Raw genomic sequence first — 20980 nt, forward strand, 5'->3', positions numbered from 1 at the left:
AAGCAGCTGAGTCAAGACCTGTTCATACTCTAGAAATGTGTTCTCGCATCCCAGGGCCCAGGGCTTGACACATCAGCTGGGATGCAGAACTTTTTTCTCGTATGGTGTCCGACAACTATTGTGTGATGAAATAGGAGAAGTGCCTCTCGTCGTCGTGTTGTAGCCTCGGAAACCAGCCACTCCCGGAAATGCATTTCATTTAGGCCCCGTTCAGACGAATACGCGGCTTCACCGAATCCGATCTTTTTCTTAATCGTTTTGAAAAAAATCTCCGTAAACACGGCATCGTTTTCAGAAATACCTGCGTCCACACAATCACCTGAAAACGACCCAAAACGCTGTAGTACCTACATACTGCAGGCGTGTGTGGAGCGTGTGTGGAGCGGGTGGAGTGTGTGTGGCGCTGCAGCGCTGCCTGCCACACACAAACACTTAAGACAGCTGAAGAAGACGGGAAGTCCCCGCTGTAATTCAATAGAAGAAGTTCCCCGCTGTATTCAAACTCAAACATGGATTAAATGTTGACATGGAGTCGTGTCAGAGTAAATATGACGATCAGTGATGATTAAACAGACGTGATTCAGCTGCAGCGTCTGAGCAACGCGACGTTAGTCGGCCGTTGTTGTTGTTACGTCCATAGACTGTCTGTGTGCAGCTGCTGCAGCGGTGTGTGTGTGTGTGTGTGTGTGTGTGTGTGTGTGTGTGTGTGTGTGTGTGTGTGTGTGTGTGTGTGTGTGTGTGTGTCTCAGGTTACAGGTAGAGCGGCGGGGGGCATGACATCATCGTTTCTGAAAAAGTCCGTATTGGCCGTCCAGACGAAAACGCTGGGGCGGCGTTTTCAAATTTTCCCACTCTGGGACCCGTTTTCAAAAAATACCGTTTTCACCCCCTGAAAACGCCGGATTCGTGTGGACGTGAGGCCGATCCGACAAAGTATTTATCCGGATTCGAAAAAAACGGATTTGTGTGGACGGGGCCTTAATTTCTCAGGGAAGGTCTGGCCTCATTCATGGCCTGAAACCCTCAGAAGGCCGAGCCAATCAGCGTCAACGCTCAGATTTCTGTGATTGACACAGCACGTTGGCCAGTCAGGGACCAACTGGTGCAAAGCCCCAGATGACAACGTCACTGCACTGCGCGACTCTTAAGGAAAAGACGTTTTCGCTGTTCTTCCAACTGGATTCGGCAAAATTTTGATATACCAGCTTGCTGATTGGCTGAATGGGGTTGTCAGTCAACGCTACTACTCCCGCCCACCCCAAACGCTTACAGGAGGAATAAGGCCAGACTCTCCCTCAGAAATGAAATGAAATGAAATGCATTTCCGATCTGTTGCACGAGACACTATACTCACCCTGCTCAACGCCGTCATATTGAGAGGTGGGACACTTTCAATCTCCTCTGAAATCGCACATAATATCAGTAAATCCACCTCAATCAACAAAAAAATTGGCATCTCCGCCATTGTTGTTGTTGTCGTGGTTACAGTTAGATTCCCACAGGGATTCCCTTGGTGTGTGTGACGTGTACTGTAAAGGGCGAGGAACTCCTGAAGTATGAAATGGCCTGAACGCCAGAACGAACTATGTTCTTGTTCTTGCCACCTCAAAAAAAAAAAAAAAATCTTTCTTCTTGCAGAGTATGAAGAAGAATGAGAGGAGCAGCCATGTCGGTGGTTGCCATGGTGATAATCACTGTTTCTCTCTCCCCACCCCCAGTATCCCTCTGAAGATGCTGTGTCAGAACATGAAGCGGCAGATCGTCTCTAGAGCCTTCTATGGATGTAAGGACACACACACATACAATAAGTAAACTGGGTAAATCGATGACGATCATTGATTATTAATCAGATTTGACTGTAATACTGTAAGTGTATGTGGAGCAGCAGTTCACATCTTGTCTCCTTCACACTGCTGCTGCTCTGCTGCTTCATTTAAAACCTATTAAAGTTAAATTACAGTGGGACTGTATCATAAATCATACAGTCATGAATAATATATGAGATGTAAATGAAGTAACATGATGCACATGTGTTATTAAAGGCTGGTGTTAATTAGCTCAGGGTGTTATTACACTGACTGAGGTTTGTTAATTCACTTCAACCAGATGAAACAAATGAAAACACAACTTTAACAGATAAACTTAGAAACTAACAACTGTGTGTGTGTGTGTGTGTGTGTGTGTGTGTGTGTGTGTGTGTGTGTGTGTGTGTGTGTGTGTGTGTGTGTGTGTGTGTGTGTGTGTGTGTGTGTGTGTGTGTGTGTGTGTGTGTGTGTGTGTGTGTGTGTGTGTGTGTGTGTGTGTGTGTGTGTGTGTTTGTGTGTGTGTGTGTGTGTGTGTGTGTCAGGGCTGGCCTACTGTCGACACCTGTCCACCGTGAGGACACACCTGTCGGCTCTGGTCAATCACAACATCGTTCCTCCAGACAAACCCAGCGAGGCGGCAGGAGGCCTGAGCAGAGAGGTGTGGAGCAAGTACCAGAAGGACTGGAAGGTGGGACTCCTCCTCTTTCTCCTCTTCCTCCTCCTCCTCTTCCTATTTCTCCTTCTCCTCTTCTTCACCACCTAATCAATATTAGATCAATAATACAGTGATGAGAAACATCTGGAATAAAAACATGAGGCCACAAATGAAGAAATTAGTTTGATGATGATGTCAGTTGCCCCTTCTCCACCAAACAGAACCTGGTACAAGTTCTTAACTGGTTCAACCTCCAACAATCAATCAATCATCTAATTAGTGATTAACTTAAAGCGATAGTTCAACATTTTGGCAAATCCCTATAGTCATAGCAGTAGGTTTGTTACCTTTAATTGTCGGTGCAAGCTATTTTTTAGAACGGCGGAGCAGAGCCGTGAGCTGCTCAGAGCTACGCTACGGAGGCTCATGGGATTTCTTGTTTTCCCTCATCAAACTCATCAAATACACAATCCAACAACTCCACAACGCTCTGGTGGACAAGTTGTGACCTGCACATTCACCACGCTATGAGATAATAACACAACGTTACCAGACAGAGATGTTTTAGAGGGAAATGCAGAGACTGCTTGATGAAAGACTGTCCCTGAAGGCAACGTGCATCAGCGGTTTTGCATGAATTTACCTCTAGAAGCCGGAGATGAGGAGGTGGAAAAGGAAAAGAACCGGTGCTAAGTCAGGCTCTGGCTCCGAACCAGCACTGGAACCAGTTTGGTGGAAAAGATTGCGAAGTTTGATTAACTCTGTTCCTCCTCCTGTGTGTGTGCGTGTGTGTGTGTAGAATTACAAGGAGCTGGAGCTGCTCAGATTGGTGTACTATGGCGGCGTGCAGCATGACATCAGGAAGGAGGTGTGGCCTTTCCTGTTGGGACACTACAAATTTGGGATGGGCAAAAAGGACATGAGCCAGGTGCAGCACACTCTCACACACATACACACATTGACACACATACACACATAGACACACAGAGTTGTGACAGGTGTGTGTCCGGCCCAGATCGATGTGAAGATCAGCGAGCGCTACCAGCAGGTGATGCGGGAGTGGAAGGCCTGTGAGGTCATCGTCAAGCAGAGGGAGAAGGAGATGCAGTCGGCCATCTTTGCCAAGCTGTCGTCAGGCAGCAGCATCGACAGCCACGTGCTGAGGCTGGTGCACAGAGACTCCACACTCAGCAACGAGGTACACACACACACACACACATTAAAACTAATAATGATCCTTAATAGGGATGGGTAACGAAATCGGTACTTTTTGTTGGTACCGACCGAGTATAGATTCACGTGAAGTCAAACGGTTCCTGAATGCACCTTCACGTCTCGTGCGTCAGAGAGAGTGGATACAGTTGGAGACTGTTACGAGAATCAGTACTGGAAAATATAGTCAGAAAACTCACAATTAACAATGTTTATTGCAGCTTCATTATGCATTTGAGTTTGGCGTCAAGGCTCCGACTTCATCACTCCCTGAGAACAGTCTAACAGCAGGGGAAAGGGTGGGAGGGGGGTGATGCAGGCAGAGGCTGGTGCAGAGAGATGGAGCTCCGGTGGATCTGTGGAAACACAGAGAGAGTGCGAGACACCAAGGCCAAACTACAAAGTACAACAGAAAATGACAGTTCAAAAATATACTGAGGAGAGGAGAGGAGAGGAGGAGAGGGGAGAGGAGAGGAGAGAAGAGGAGAGGAGAGGAGAGGAGAGGAGAGGAGAGGAGAGGAGAGGAGAGGAGAGGAGAGGAGAGGAGAGGAGAGGAGAGGAGAGAGGGGGAGAAAGGAGAGGGCTCTGTGTAACCAGATGTGTCCCCCAGCAGTCTAAGCCTATAGCAGCGTAGCTATAAATGGTTCAGAGCTACCTGAACCAGCCCTAACTAAAAGCCCTGTCATAAAGGAAGGTCTTAAGTCTAGACTTAAATGTAGTTAGAGTGTCTGCCTCTTTGACCCATGGAGAGAGCTGGTTCCACAGTAAAGGAGCCCGGGGAGGGTGTGTATGATGCACAGCTCGAGTTAGCTGCCTGAACTAGCTCGCAGGCTTCGCTGCATTAACGGTGCCGCTTCTCATCACAGCAGTTAAGTCGTCGTCACGTAGGTTAATGAGAGCACGAACTCTCCTCTCGTCAGTACGTGAATATTCTCCGGTAGCTTCTCATCACAGTCCGCACCGTGCAGACTTAACGCTGCACCTCAGTTTCATTTGTTTACATTTTTTCAACTATTTGAATTTTTTTTTTTTATTGAATGACTATTCGATTAATTAAAAAATTATTTCAAATAATTTGAAATAATTATATCTCAACCCTATATGTTGGGAGATGTTAATGTTTTGTGGCTGTTGTTGTCACTGTGTGTGCTTGTTTTGTATGTCTTCTCTTTGGTACTTTTGTAAAAAAAAAAAAAAAAAAAAAGTAACGGAGGTCCGCAGGTGTGCCACAGTCACGAGGTACCAGTAAGGAGAAGTGACAGGTTGTGGCGGTTAGCCGGTACTGGAAGTAAACTCACTCACCCATAAAAGACGTGCTAACCCACTTGCCAAGCGGTTGTCGAAACGGTTAGCATCGTCGCCTGCGGTGCGGGAGACCGCGGGTTCGATCCTCGCCTAGGGCAAGTCCAAACCAACAACATCGGTCATACAAAAATAAGAAAATTATTTCCCAACTCTAAAACATGTCTATGGATATTCTCATTCATCCAGGTCATCGTTCTTTTCTGGGCAAATTGAATCGTAGGCAACTGGACTAGTATTTGTCTGGGAAGACGTTTTGCCTCTTATCCAAGTGGCTTCATCAGTTCGTACACAACAAGTCTCACTAGTCCACACTAGTTAGACTTGTTGCGTCGCGCTTGAGTCCAGTTGCCTACGATTCAGTTTGCCTGGAAAAAAAACCCTAAAACATAAAATACTATAAAAGCTGAGGAGTTTCTGAATTCTGAAATTTGATTTTTTTTTTTTTAGACAAAATAACTTTAATTTCCACACATACAGTACATACAAAAAGTACTGAAAATAGGTTCCATTGTTTATCGGTACCGATTCCCAGGTACCAAGTATCGATTCAGATGTGAATGGTTCCCGTCCCCTTGTCGTTAATATCATCAGTCTGTGCTCATGAGGCTCGTGTTGCCCTGTGGTCCTCAGGTGTTCATGTCGGTGGATGAGCCCGATGCAGGGAGCCAGGAGACGCCCAGCGGAGAGGACAGCACCCCCACCATGACCACGCTGGTGCCGGCGCCCGCCCTCCCCCAGGAGGAGCGCCCCCTGGTGGAGTTCGACTCCCCCGACTCGGGCCTGCCCTCCTCCAGGAACTACTCCGTGACCTCCGCCCACTCCCAGATCCTGTCCAGCATCGACGACGGCCAGAGCACGGAGGAGGAGGGCGGGGCCGGGGAGGGGCGGAAGGACTCTCTGAGCGAGGACCGACTGTGCAGTCAGCTGGACAAGCTGGTGACCACCGCTGCGTCCACCGAGGGGACGTCCCCGTCGCTGTCCTCCTACACAGTACGTACGGGGCTGAAGTTACCTAGCAACAACGGTCCATCACACAGACACAGGAAGTGTTTTTTGGGGCTCGGACGAACCCTGGTCCGTTTAAAGTGAAACCAAAAGGCTCTGGTGGGAAAGCGACCTGAACCCTCTGGGAGCTGGACGAGCTTCCTGATGAATCTTCTCTGTCTGATGATGTTTCTTTCAATGGTCTTTTTATTATTGACAAAGCATGTACAAGACAATCACTACACAGGAAGATCATTTTAGATCTTTTGTCCAACATCCACCCACGACACAACATAACCCGACATACTCATACAGCCACTGAGAAAAATAAATAAATAAATAGACATAGAAAAAAAAATGTGAATAGACAGAATAAAAAACGTAAAAATGATTAACAACCATACTTAGAAAGAAAGGGAGGAAGAAAAAAAAGGAAGGGAAGGGGGGGGGGCTACTCTTAAATTGCAGAAGTGCGTGGCGAGAGCACATAGAAGAGGAGTGTATCTGGTCCAGCACCGAGTCCCATACGTGTAAAGGTGTAGTTTAGGTCTTGATCTGTCTGGTGATGTTGATGTTTCTCTGAACAGATCGAGCTGCTGGACACCGTCGCCCTGAACCTCCACAGGATCGACAAGGACGTGCAGCGCTGCGACCGCAACTACTACTACTTCACCACCGCCAACCTGGAGAAGCTCCGTAACATCATGTGCAGGTGAGACGCAGCGACATCAGGTGTAGGAGGAACCGCTTCAAGCCTTAAAGGACAATTCCGGGTAAATTCAACTGGGGGCTGTATTTTCCTATCATTTTAGGTCTAAAAGAAGGAATCTGAAGGTTTTCAGTTTAACTCTTTCACTGCCAAAGACGAGTTATCTCGTCTTAGCGAATCCAAGCGTAGTCTGCCAAAGACGAGATAACTCGTCTTAGCGTTTTTTTAATTGCAACGCCATGTTGAATGTCTTGCCCTACTCCTCTGTGAAGATCAGACTTGTATCATCAAAATAAAGTGTAGAAAAACACATTTGGATTGAGAGATATAAAAAATATAGCGTGTTTTTCCCCCCTCACGGATCGGAGCGGGTGTCTGACTGCAGCGGCGCCGCTCCGTGACACTCTGGCCGCCGGTGAGAGCTTAGGGGGCGGCAGCGGGGCTCATGGCGGCTCGGCAGTTCGGCGAAGCTCCGTGCAGCTCCGTGATACAAAGCACACACGTTAGTAACAACAACCCCATTGATCGCTCGTTGTTAGTCGTCAAGAGTGTTTGGAAAGTCGCCAGATTTTGCGAGAAATCACTCAGATAGCAGCTTGAAAATCCCGCGATCTAGTGTGGATGAGGAGCGGCCGCCGGCGAACGTGACGAGGAGAGCTAAAGATGGTGGGAGTGTCTGTTGTGAGCGTTCAGAGACTGTCTGTGGCTGAGTTCAGGGGGCACGTCAGCCAGAGCTGCTGTGTGTGTGTGTGTGTGTGTGTAGATGTGTGTCTGAGACAGAGAGAGTGAGTGAGACCGCTGCCTGCTGACCAGAGGAAGCTGGATCTGATCTAAAGCGCCGTGTTTCGGCTACAAAAACCTGCTGAACTGATCCGAACACACACACACACACACACACACACAGGCACACAGGCACACACGCACGCGCACATGCACACACGTACATGCACACGCACACGTCACGTACGCACACACACTAAAAAAAAGGAAAGAAAAAGTTGTAACTCAAAGAAAAGAAAGAAAAGAGGCTGCAGTAGTGTGTGTCAGTAGCTAAATGTTTTGTCTTTTGTCATCAAAAGTCATTTGTCAGTGTTGATTTTGTTGTTGTTTACAAGAGAACAACTGTACAGATGTTGAGGCGTCACTAAAGCAAAATATAAAGGAGCCAATTATACTGGTTCACCTGAAAATGACAGCCGACACAAAAACCTCTTTTTCTCAAGATTTTGGTGCCAAAATGGCATTTTGGGCTAAACTAACCTATATTCAACCACCAATTTCACAAGACTGGAACAAGATAGAAACAAACAGGGTTTTTTTTGCTGGAAACTAGAGACCCTCATCTTTCCTTTGATAGGTTGAATGTGTATGTAGTAACAGTACATAATATATGGTGGGTCTACGATAATCAGTCAAAAAGCTGGAAAATGCCTGGCAAGCTGGAGGAAGCTGCTGTGAGAATGGCTGGCAGTCAAAGAGTTAATGTCTCCTGTTTTGCGGTAGTTGTGTCTGTCCCCGCATCGCCACGGCAGCGATGAATGGGAGCGGATTGAAGTTCTGCTGCTTAGGCTGTTTACATCCCTCAAAGCCACAGACAGCGTCATTACTTCAAGCAAGTCCAGAGTTGATATTCCTGTGTTTATGACACAAACAGGAGCTTCCCACTGCACCTGAACACACCGAGCGTCAACTTGGGTCTCGACTCCGCCAGACTTTGAATTAGATCTAGTTTTACAAACATGTCGGCTTGTTGAAGTAAATAAACTTCTGGCTGCATGTTTGAGTCGCCATCTGACGCTGTCTGTGGCTTTGAGGGATGGAAACAGCCTAAGCAGCAGAACTTCAATCCGCTCCCATTCATCGCTGCCGTGGCGACGCGGGGACAGACACAACTACCGTAAAACAGGAGACATTAAACTGAAAACCTTCAGATTCCTTCTTTTAGACCTAAAATGTTAGGAACATACAGCCCCGAGTTGAATTTGCCCGGAATTGTCCTTTAAAGTCGAGCCCGTAACCTTTCATCCTTCAACGTAGGAAACATCTGTGCATCTAAAGTAACCTAGTGAATAATTATTGATTGTTGTTTAATTATTAGCTCATGAATAGAGGTTGTGTGTGTGTGTTGCAGCTATGTGTGGGAGCACCTGGAGATGGGCTACGTTCAGGGCATGTGTGACCTGCTCGCTCCGCTCATGGTGATCCTGGACGATGGTGAGGACAGAGTCACAGCAGTTACACAACAAATGAACCAATCAAATGCATCAGATTTCATATTTACGTCACATTAATTTATTAATTGTATTAATAGATTACTGTGTGTGTGTGTGTCTGTGTGTGTGTGTGTGTGTGTGTGTGTCAGAGTGTCTGGCCTACAGCTGCTTCACTCAGCTGATGAAGAGGATGAGTCAGAACTTCCCTAACGGTGGAGCCATGGACACACACTTCGCCAACATGAGGTCACTGATCCAGGTGACGGTCTACCCTCAGAGTGTGTGTGTGTGTGTGTGTGTGTGTGTGTGAGACCTCCTCTAACAGCTCTCTCTCTCTGTCTCTCTCTCTGTCAGATCCTGGACTCTGAGCTGTTTGAGTTGATGCAGCAGAACGGAGATTACACTCACTTCTACTTCTGTTACCGCTGGTTCCTGCTCGACTTCAAGAGAGGTCAGCAACACCTGTCTCCTCACCTGTCTCCTCCTCTCCAGACCTTCACTCACTCGTTAGAGTCCAGGCAGCCGAAGCTGTTCTGGTTCTTGTTGGTGTGAATGCTGAAATCACACTGTTGTGCTTCGTGTCGACTATTTTCTTTATTATTATTCTAACATCTTCTGCCCTTTCTTGCAGTCTAGCTAGTCCTACATACTCTGTTCTACTTCAACAATTCATATAACAAATTGTGCAGCTTCTTCTGGACATTATTGTTATTATTCCAATTTTTAATACTCTTTATACTTTTCGGGGTTTTTTGTGCCATAGGAAATGCATTGAAATGGTCCTCAAACTCCTAAACTGTTGCTCCTACTTTGAACCTCAACTGCTTCCACATACTTTCACCTACAGGCTTCATTAAACTCAACATCAACATGTTCACAAACTCTTAAACCGTTGAACTTCTATACAGCTTTTTCACATCTTCTACCATTATTGATAAATAGCCTTTCAAAGCACATTAGCTTTTCTGACAAATTTCAACAAGTTCCATGAGTGTGTATTGCGTCTGAGGAGCACTATTATGCCGCGCCGTGCCAACCATGGCACGCGTGCCTAGGGTTGCCGACCTCTGCTCTACACTCATGATTGTGGCCACAGTTGTAGCTTGTCCTCTGGCTCCAAGTATGGTCAAAAATGCACAGAGACTTGGAGAATAATTTAAAATATATTTTAAGTGCAGTCAGGGAAGGTACAATTTTTTTCAGAGCAGGGCAGATGGGCCTCCAGTTCATAACTCACTGTAATGTGCATTATACTTTGTTTAAATTTACCAAAAAATAGTCACCTCACACAGAAGTCCTCTACTTAGCCTACTTGGTCTGGCTTATTTTCTACCATTGTGCTTAGCTTTGAGCTATCATCCAACCATCTTTGAGTCATGACTACATACTCTACTTCCACTTGGTCTGGCTTATTTTCTACCATTTTGCTTAGCTTTCAGCTCTCATTCAAGCATCTTTGATTCGTGACAGTTTATGCTGTCTGTGCCTCAGTGGTCAGTGTGTAGGCTTAGTAACTCCAAGGTCACAGGTTCCTTGTTAGTGAATCATTCCCCTAGTATCTCTCTTTACCTCTTTGTCTTCCTCTCTTGTTTTGTGTTAACATGCTTCTTGTTTACACCGCTCCTCTCAGATTGAAATGCACTCAAACTTTGATTGGAAATCATTCACGAGCTGTTCTTTGTCTCTCTTTGGTGTTCAGACATTGTGTGTCTGTCATTTCTTGTCCTGCCCTGCCCTCTACTGGACTCACAAGACTTTAACTGTCATTCAACCACCTTTGATTTATCATAGGATAAAATTATTTTGATTCTAGGCTTTCTGTGGCTGAGTGGTTAACACAAAGAGGTCATAGGTTCAATTCCTGCTTCACACATGTTACATCTCTATTTGCTCTCTTTGTCAAATTCTTCTGCAAATTCAGCATGGTTTCAGCAATGGCTTTCATCATTCACCCACATTTTCTTCTTCTTCCAAGGAAATCCTACTTACCATACATGAAAATCACCAAACTTTGCACAAAGGTCCATTCCCATGCTAGATTTACTCAACTCCAAGGAAATGTCAATATTCTTCATAATAGCGATTCAATTTAAAAATTTGAAAATTCCTTACAAACAAACCATAGGTGCTACAGTTTTGCAACTTTCACCAAAATGTAGCCCCAGTACTTTAGAAACTTTTGTACACTTAACTCAGTACAAATTTTGAAGTATATCGCTCTGTTTTTTTCAAAAACTGTAAAACCTATTAAACCTTTCTTGTCCCACAATTTTTGCTTAATTGACACACTGCATCTTCAGACCGTCCTCCACAAAGTTAACACCCAGATTTTTGATATAGTACTGTAAACATATACCAACCAATTCTTGCTGAATACATTTTTAATCTTCCTGAAAAAAATGGACAATATTTTGGAGTCCTGGTTGATGAACCACATTTGGCAAATATCAGAATTTTATCTCAAAAACTGTCCATCCATCCATCCGTTGAATACCGACCCGATACTCCCGGAGCACCTCCCACAGAGTGCCACGAGGGACACGGTCGAAAGCCTTCTCCAAGTCCACAAAACACATGTGGACTGGTTGGGTAGTCCTCCTCCATGGCCTTCCCGAACTTTTCCCAGACTCAAGTTTTTGCTTCTGCGACCGCCCGAGCTGCCGTCCGCTTGGCCTGTCGGTATCTGTCAGCTGCCTCAGGAATCCCACGAGCCAACCAGACTCAGTAGGACCCCTTCTTCAGCTTGACAGCATCACTTACTTCCAGTGTCCACCACCGGGTTTGGGCATTGCCACCGCGTCAGGAACCAGAGACCTTACAGCCACAGCTTTCGGACAGCCACGTCAACAATGGAAGTGGAGAACATGGTCCACTCGGATTCAATGTCTCCAGGTCAGATGACAAACTCGATCACTGACCTCCGGCCTAGGGTGTCCTAGTGCCACGTGCACTGATGGACACCCCTATGCTTGAACATGGTGCTCATTATGGACAAACTATGGCTAGCACAGATGTCCAACAACAAAACACCACTCGGGTTCAGATCAGGGAGGCCGTTCCTCCCAATCACACCCCTCCAGGTAACACTGTCGCTGCCCACGTGAGCGTTTAAGTCCCCCAGTAGAACGATGGAGTCCCCGGTTGGAGCACTTTCCAGCACCCCTCCCAGGGCCTCCAGGAAGGCCGGGTACTCTGCACTGCTGTTCGGCCCGTAGGCCGAAACGACAGTGAGAGACCTATCCCCGACCCGTAGGCGCAGGGAAGCGACCCTCTCGTTAAGTGGGGAGAACTCCAACACATGGCAGCTGAGCTGGGGAGCTATGAGCAAGCCCACACCAGCTCGCCGCCTCTCACCGTGGGCAACTCCAGAGTGGAAGAGAGTCCAGCCTCTCTACAGGAGTTGGGTTCCAGAGCCCAGGCTGTGCGTGGAGATGAGCCCCCGGTACCGCTCAACCTCCTGCACGAGCTCAGGCTCTTTCCCCCCCAGCGAGGTGACATTCCTTGTCCCTAAAGCCAGAGTCTTTGTCCAGGGATTGGGCCGTCGGGGCCCCCGCCCACGGCTGCCACCCAGAACACAACGCACCGATCCCTCATGGTCCTTCCTGCGGGTGGTGGGCCTACTGGAAGGCCGGCCCACGTCGCTCGTTCGGGCTGCGCCTGGTCGGGTGCCGTGGGCAGAAACGCGGCCACCAGACGCTCGCCTGCGCCCCAACCCCAGGCCTGGCTCCATGGTGGGGCCCGGATCGGCTTCACCGGGGCGCCACCCTGGAGCCAGGCCTATTACTCTCGTAGAACTGCTCTTAGTCTGACCCGTCACCTAGGACCAGTTTGCCTTGGGAGACCCTACCAGGGGCATTAAGCCCCCCCGACAACATGGCTCCTAGGATCATTCGGGTGCTCAAACCCCTCCACCATGGTAAGGTGGCGGTTCAAGGAGGAGATCTCAAAAACTGAATTTTTTAAAACATTTGGAATTCTGCTCTCATGGGAACAATTGGAGTCATTGTGGGAGTGGCATTTTTAAACATTAGATTTTCTCTTATGAAGCAAAACACTTATCATTAAAAAACAAATCACCAACATTTCTATGCTGTCAATATGCAGTATGTATTATGAGATTTGAGACCAGTTTCACCTTTAGCCAATTAGCTCAATGAGTCAGAGGATGGTTCTCAGTGTTGAAGGTTGTGTGTTCAAACCTCAGCTAAGGCAGAATGGACATTGTAATGCCATTTTGTCTCTTGTTGCTCTGAATTGCCAAAATTGCCCTACCACGTCACAAACGTGTGTGTGTGTGTGTGTGTGTGTGTGTGTGTGTGCGCAGAGCTCCTGTATGAGGACGTGTTTGCTGTGTGGGAAGTGATCTGGGTGGCGCCCAGGATTTCCTCGCAGCACTTCGTCCTCTTCCTCGCTCTGGCTCTGGTCACAGTTTACCGTGACATCATCATGGACAACAACATGGACTTCACTGACATCATCAAGTTCTTCAATGGTGAGACACACACACATGCACACACACACACACACACACACACACACACACACACACACACACACACACACACACACACACACACACACACACACACACACACACACACACACACACCCAGTAGCTCATGGATTAATCTGTCTGATCCACAGAGATGGCTGAGCGTCATGATGTCCAACACATCCTGAAGATAGCACGGGAGCTGGTTCACAAAGTCCAGTCTCTGATGGACAACAAGTGACCGAGGAGGAGGAGTAGCAGGAAGAGGAGGAGACCCGACGCTCCACTCTTCCTCCCTTCACTCTCCCAGACAGTTTTCCAGACCTCCACCTCTCCGGAGCAGGTCCAGATGGACCTGGTCTCCTCCCGGCCCAGATGAAGCCCCTGATCTGGGGTGGGGGGTGGAGGAGCGCTGCTGAGCTCCGGCGCTTGGCCTTGATCTGTTTACATTCACCTTCACGTGGAATGCTCATGGTGTCCGTTCAGACATGTGGATTTGTCTGCATGCTTGTGAGTTTGATCACACTGTGACGCATCCTAGAGTCTCCCCAGTCCTGCAGAGCTTGTGTGAGCGCATGACACACACACACACACACATACACACTTAAACACACACTTATACACACACACTCACTGACACAGCACATGGTGGCTGCCTGTCAGGAAGCTGCAGCGCTCAGTGTTCGTCCAGCAGAGGGCAGCGTCCACACAGAGGAGCAGAAGACTTTGCCACGAAGAAGTTTTCATTAGTGACCAAATGAACTGTGCCAACGACCTTTTCATGAGTGTTTTCTACTACTAGCATGTGTGTTTTTACCCCTGACCCCTGACCTCCCCCTGTTTCTTTCGTCCTCTGGTCCAGGAGTTTATTATCACACAGTTGTTGCCTTTATCAGTGTCAGCCCACGATACCGAGTTGCACTTTTTGTAAGGGTTTCCTTCCTGGTGCCTGTGGAGGTGGGAGGGGGGAGGGGCAGTGGGAGAGGGAGGGGGAGGGGGGCTGAACTGTTGAAACTGCAGCCAACTTTTCCGAGCAGGTCAAAGGTGACAGCAGGTTTGAGTCCAGTTCCAGGATGGAGCAGCACAACAGTGACGACTAAAGCACAGCACAGGCCTCTGAGGTCACGACCTTTAGCAGGTTCCACTCTCTGATGTCACCGAGTACGGTGGCTGACGAGGACAAACCAGCTGCAGATTCATGGACGCAAACAAGACAATACAAAACAAACACAACAAGGAGGTAAAAACAACAACAACAACAACAAAAACTTCAAGGACAATTCCAGGCAAATTCAACCTGGGGCTAAAGTTTCCTAATATTTTAGGTCTAAAAGTCTCAAGTTGACACGTTCAGTATGTTTACAGGTAGAACAAACAACATCCAGACTTACTCTGACTGCTACGAAGACGTTGTGGCTCTGAATTGATATTCCTTTGTTGATAAAACAAACATGAGCTTCAGACGACCTGTAAACATGTTAGCCCTTAACTTGACTCTCAGTGAGACTTCGTGAGACTTTCTATGACAGTGTTTCTCAAACTTTTTTGTCAGGGCACCTTTCAAAAGTGCATAAAATCTCACGGCACCCCTGTGTAAAATATAATTCAAAATGACACTGCATAGCCTAAATGTAAATGTCCTGTTTATTTAGACGGGACAGTATTACAGTATTTATGCACAGGTGCCTCTGTAGCCTACATATGCACGCACACGCACACAATAATCCGCAATGTGAGAGGAAGAGAGAAAGGTCTACATGCGCGCAGCGCAGGCACACGTTCAAATGAATATCCACCGGCGTCTCCGCTCCGTTCTGACTCCGTTACGAACAATCAGAGAGTTTCCACAGTGTGCACTGCAGAGTGTTTTTATACATCAAACGCACCGGAGTCGGAACAGAGCGACACAGATCCACTGGAGAGAGGAGGGGGTGTGACTCACCATCAATGAGAGACGTGTGCCTGTCACTGTACGACGCATTTTTTTCATAGCGTCCGGTGTCCGGTGGACACAGCCCCTACTGCTCTGAGCGCCCATGACCAACGGCCGTGTCCACGGAGCGGTCTCTCTCTCTTTCTCTCTCTCTGAACGCTGCCGAAACGAGCCGCCTCACGTCCGAGCCGCTTGATAAGTGTTATCCAAAAGTTGAACATATTTCAACTCTGAGCGCTCTGAGCGCCACGACAAAAAAAGAAAGCGCAGAGAGCTTTTTTCCGAGCTCCATAGGATCTGAATGGAAAGTAGACGCCCAGAGCGCTAAAAGGGCGTCCGGTGGACACGGCCCCTTTGCATATATGTAAAGAGAATGTATTCTATGAAATGTCAGAAGAGGTTTTTTTTTCACGGCACCCTTGGCGCAGTCAAGACGGCACCCCAGTGTGCCGCGCTGCCGCGGCATCCACTTTGACAAAGGCTGTTCTATGACAGCTCCGTTTACAAAGATGTCCACTTGCTTGAAGTGAACAAACCCCTCGGGTCTGTTTCAAGGGGAGCGTACCTATATTCCCCGATCGGGGAACATAGGACCCTCTTTTTGAAAAAGGCTCCCATGTTCCCCGCTGTTGCTGGTCGATGGACTGTCTTATCTGGACTCTTAACGAACTCCTTTCTTCATTGCCTAAACCCAACCGATGGGACAATTACACTTCTCACTCAAAGTCACAACTCCACTTCCAGGTATGGGTACCAAATTGCATGTTCGCCGCGTCCTTTTGGGGAAAAGCGGGGAACATAGAATTATTTTTTAGAAAAAGGGTTCTATGTTCCCCGGTCCCATACAAAGTGGGGAACATAGGACCCGGGGAACATAGGGATGATCCCGATCGGCCCACTCATTATGCGCTGCTGTGGCGATGCAGGAACAGAATTATTAGAAACTAGACCCCAGGTTGAATTTGCCTGAAATTGTCCTTGAAGCGTTCCAGGCCTGTAGCTGTAGCTAATGCTAACGCTTACTGTATTGCCATACTCTGGAAGGTCAAAGGTTAAAGCTCGAGTGTTCTGTTGTTTGTTGCTGCTCGTTGTTTTATTTGTTTTTTCTCCTGATGGAAAAAGTTTGGGCCTCGTCAGACACCGTACTCAGTGCAGACTATGACAGTTTTATAACCATCCTGTATTTTTGTCCCAGCTGAACTGATTTTACTCTTTTTATTGTTGGTCAACACTTTGTGTTGCAGGATGTGAACTGAAGACGCTGTATAAATAAAGTTTGATTTGAAGTGAGCTCAGGGTTCAGATCATCTGACCCTGAAACTGAGACTAAAACAACAGAAACATCGACATTAGACCGAGGAATCAGACGCACCAGGTTCTGATCCACAGACCAGAAGAAAAACCACCAGCTCATGTTTTCCTGTGGAACCGGAGTCAAACTCGCTCACTGACCTGAACGCATCGTGAAAGCTGCTGCTGCATTCAGGGCCGTCAGGAAAACTCGGCTGCAGTCGTCCATGTGGAACCCGGTGGTTTTCCGTCCTCCGGTCCAGCCTGTGAACATCAGACCTGCTCGGACCGGGTCGGTCTGAACCACAGACCTGAGGCCACAGGTGTGAAAAACAAACACACCTGAGCCGAAGCCAGACTGCGTCCAGTGAGTCAGTATTAGTAACAGCACAGAGCATGTTCACATACTGAAGGGAGTCTGGGACATTTTTGATACTGTTTCCAACCCCCTCCCTCCCTCCTCCTCCTCCATCGTGACCCTTTATCTCCGCCCTCGCCGCCTCCTCAAAACGTCCAACACGGCTGCATATGATTGGTCATCCAGCACGGACCTGCACCTGTGATCCGAGTGCCAAGAGTCTTCCCCAGTCCTGACGTGTGCTGTAGTCACCTGGCTCTGATTCGCTGGTTCGATCCCAGGAACGGGCAGTGGTGTGGATGTAACCTCGTAGCTTTGTTTTTCTTCCAATCAGGACGTTGTGTACCAAAGCCTTGAAGCAGCCCCCTCTGTGGCATGACGACAATGTGCAACTTCATACTGCATCTTGAGGACTGACTGTTTACTATGTGTGTGAACTCTTTTTGAAAATGGTGATTTGGATTCTTTAACTACTGTGCAATTTCTGTCGTTTGAGAAAACCCCATCAAAGTCTATATTGCTGTAAATATGAACCCCAACCCAATATTTCTATGAAGACCCTGAGAACATATATATATATATATATAACTTATTTTGAGATCTATTTTTTATGTTGGTTTTAGCAGCACTAGTCGGAGGTGTGTTCTGTGCAGAAAAGCAGAATGTGTGCAGACTGTGTTACACGTTGACTGTTAAGTGTTCTTTCTCAATGTCGTGCACTGACTTCAAGATTTCACATTTCTATTTCTGTAGAGAGCCAGTGTTGCATTGCTGAATATGTACTGGTGAGGATGTATCATTGGCCTTGAATGTACTGTATTATTAAACAAGAGGTTGTTCACTAGTGGCTGCTCTCTGTCCTTGTGCTGCTCTCATCAGTGTCATGGTTACACCCCGCCTTTCCGAAAATAGACTTCCATTCATCGTTATAGCGGGGTTTTCTATTTTTTCTAAAGACCCCGCTACCCCGAACGGACACACGGACGTAATCAGAAAGGAACCGGAGGCTGTGCAGTGCGCATTGATCCTTTTTTTCCTTTTTGGGGTCAAACAGATCATGTGCATAATTAACTGCAAAACAAGCAAATACTTAATATTAATGACTTATAACGTTCATTATGCTTCTATCCTGTCTAGCCTCTACCTGGGGCCTCATTTATCATCGTGGATACACCTTTTTTTACGCCATTTTCCCCTCGTTTTGTGCGTACGCAATTTTCTCCGCCAAATTTGGGATCTATCAAGCCAAAACCTGACGGGGAAAAGTGCGGACATTTACACCCATTTTGACCCTGGCGTACGCCTTTTTTGAGGAACAGGAGGAATTGGCGACACCGTTGCTGAGTCAGAGAACTGCAGTGTGAGAGGGAGAGAGGAGCGGAGTACATTTAGAAGAGCACAGAGGATTTTTTAAAGTAATTGTGGTAGTGGTGGACCGGTGCTGGCAATCCAACCCGCTCTATAATAACACTAGGCTTTATGTTAATTGATAAACAGAGCGCATTGTGGATTTTGCTTTTTTGATTAGGCTGTGTGACGTCCGACAAGGATCAAACCCTCCAAGTTTAAAAACACACCGGCAGCAGCGCACACTGATCTGCAGCTACTGAGACTGTTATTATTCTGTCACCTGAGTTAACGAGGTGCACGTGTGTTTGGAGCTGAGAGGAGAGGATAAAGAGTGAGACAATGCGGCTCTGAGGAGGAACTGTGAAGGACTCAGCTGTAATGGAAAATGACCTAAACCGAGTCCAGTAGAGCTGTAACTGTGTAGTGGAAAGGCCTGCAAAGTAATGGTAACTATCGTCCTGCTTCCTACATTGTTTTAACATCTAGGTAAAAAAAAAAAAAAAAAAAAGATTTTCTGGGATAAACGGGCAGATTACATAAGATTCTTCTTCTTTCTGCTCCCTTTTGTTGAGATTTGGGAGGTTTTTGTTTTTATTGTAGCTTATTAAAATGCAAGATCATTTTTCTGACTGATTTATTGCCCGTGTATCTGCTTTCGGAGAAGCGGAGAAGTTCCGCTTCTTTCCCCCGTTCTTCGCCCGTTGTCTCCGTTGTCACTTTGTTGTCACAAAAGTTGCTGCGCCACAGAGAGCACATGGCTAATTAAATATGCACGTGCTGACCATATATAGTTTATATAGGCGTTCCGGGGGCGGAGTAAGAGGTGTGTTCACGTGTGCACCATTCTTGAGTCCTGTGTGATTTATTGCGGAGAGTTGTGCGTACACGCAGTTTGATTGATCTGAAAAAGGTGTAAATATTTAGGGTGTACGCCATTTTCGTCTTTTCGCCGTACGCAAATATTTAGTAGCAGTTTTACACCCTCTTTGATAAATGAGGCCCCTGGTCTTTTTACTAAACTTAACCAACTCCTTTCTTCATTGCCTAAACCCAACCGAAGCATCTCCCTCAGTCAGCTGTCAGCACGAGCTGCACCTGCAGCAGCCTCGCGCCCCTGTGAGCTCAAGCCGGGTTCAGCCGCGCTCGAGCGGAGCAGGGGGGGAGAAAAAAAGTGTATTTCTATTACTGTGTGGGAGATCTCCAACAACGGAGTCGGGGAGAAAGCAAGTGGGACAGATCTGCCCAGTCCCTGAGCAGCGCACGTTTCACAGACATAGTCCATGGGCCAGAGGCCAGAATTTCCCTTATCGGTACCACTCAAGGTGGCAAAGGTTACTAATAATTTTAGGATATTTATCAGTGCTTTAAAATATTGTGTTTGGTATCATTTTAAAGGAGACATTCTAAGCTTTCATTCAAGCCCTCTTGTGAATATGTGTGATACTTACAGTGGTCACCGGAGCTCTTCAAACTTTTAATCACACACATTTTTCCACTATTTCCGCCAAAATCATGTACTTTCCTTTGATCCTGTGACATCAAGGAATGTCAGAGACACAAAACACCAGCACTAGAATACTCACAGGACTCCAAGGATTCAGAAAATGTAGAATATACCAATACTGCTTCATTGTGAGGGGTGATTTTCCAGCCTTATATTAAAAGTGTTGTTTTGCTCTGACAGTTAGACCAAAGCCATTTTAGTGGGGCGGACAAGCAAACTAATTGTGCATTTTATGACTAAAGCATGAAACTTTCAGCATTTCATCTACATACCCCAAGGTTCTGATTTTAGACGTGGAACCACTTTGGTGGCTGACCTTTGGTGACCTTTAGGGGTCTTTGACCTCAGCATTGCATTTTTCCACATTATTCTCCATTGGAAACCTATGAAAATCTGGGAAGTAAATCATTACCAACAAATTTCTTCACCATTGTGTTTAGGAAGGTGTGTGATATAATGTAATAAAATGTTGAAATTCAACTCCAGTGGGAAACCCCCTAAAAAACTACTCAAAGTAGGGGTACTTGTAACCAGATTTTTCGAATTCCTAAATGTTAAATTTGGCCTGAAGTATCTTGTGAGGGGTCAAACTAGGGTTTTTTCATGATTCTGAGTTGATCACAAACATTAGTTTTACACCCAAAACACTCCTTAGTGGAAAAAAAACAGCCACACCCACTTTACCTGTTCATCGGAACCATAGACTGTAAAAAGAATGGACGTAGCGTCCGTGACGTCACCCATTGGTTTTGGGGAGTCGTTTTTGTGACTCAAATATGGCGGCCTGAACAGCGCCATGTTGGATTGGCCGGCCGAGAGCCCGCCCACTCGCCTCGAAGCAGCTGTCCACGGAGCTGCTCGGACCTGTCACTCAACGTTTCCGCGCCCTAATTGGCCAGAGTTTTAACCTAATAACAGTAAAACGGTAGAGTTAAAAAAAAATTCACCCCCCTCAGAGTGTGTGCGGGGGTAGAAACTATTGATTGAGACGAAAAAACGTTCTGACACCAGGCTTTTAACATGTTTACTGAGGATGTAAAGTCGGCGATTTTAACATGGGGGTCTATGGAGAATGCTCCCCTCTGACACCAGCCCCCAGAGGAATCCGAGGGGATTGCAGTTTTTTGAATGCGGAAGTGAGCTTCACTTCTCAGACCGACAACTGCCCCC

General features: G+C 46.9%; 2 protein-coding genes across 2 annotated transcripts in view; one reads left to right on the forward strand and one right to left on the reverse strand.

Moving 5' to 3' along the window:
- The window catches only part of sgsm2 (small G protein signaling modulator 2), a 52793-nt gene extending 39011 nt beyond the window's left edge, over positions 1-13782 (forward strand). Inside the window, exons 14-24 of the mRNA XM_083985309.1 lie at positions 1719-1783; positions 2348-2493; positions 3260-3388; positions 3476-3658; positions 5608-5967; positions 6549-6673; positions 8802-8884; positions 9033-9142; positions 9238-9334; positions 13208-13375; positions 13528-13782. Coding sequence (XP_083841435.1) covers positions 1719-1783; positions 2348-2493; positions 3260-3388; positions 3476-3658; positions 5608-5967; positions 6549-6673; positions 8802-8884; positions 9033-9142; positions 9238-9334; positions 13208-13375; positions 13528-13616 — 1555 coding nt within the window. The 3' untranslated portion in view covers positions 13617-13782. The remainder of the gene's footprint in view (positions 1-1718; positions 1784-2347; positions 2494-3259; positions 3389-3475; positions 3659-5607; positions 5968-6548; positions 6674-8801; positions 8885-9032; positions 9143-9237; positions 9335-13207; positions 13376-13527) is intronic.
- LOC310995736 (NACHT, LRR and PYD domains-containing protein 3-like) overlaps positions 1-20980 on the reverse strand; it is a gene marked incomplete at its 3' end in the record, with an annotated part of 361364 nt that overhangs the window by 80703 nt on the left and 259681 nt on the right.

The sequence above is a fragment of the Trachurus trachurus genome (genome assembly GCF_905171665.1).
Source record: "Trachurus trachurus genome assembly, chromosome: 13".
Classification (NCBI taxonomy): domain Eukaryota; kingdom Metazoa; phylum Chordata; class Actinopteri; order Carangiformes; family Carangidae; genus Trachurus; species Trachurus trachurus.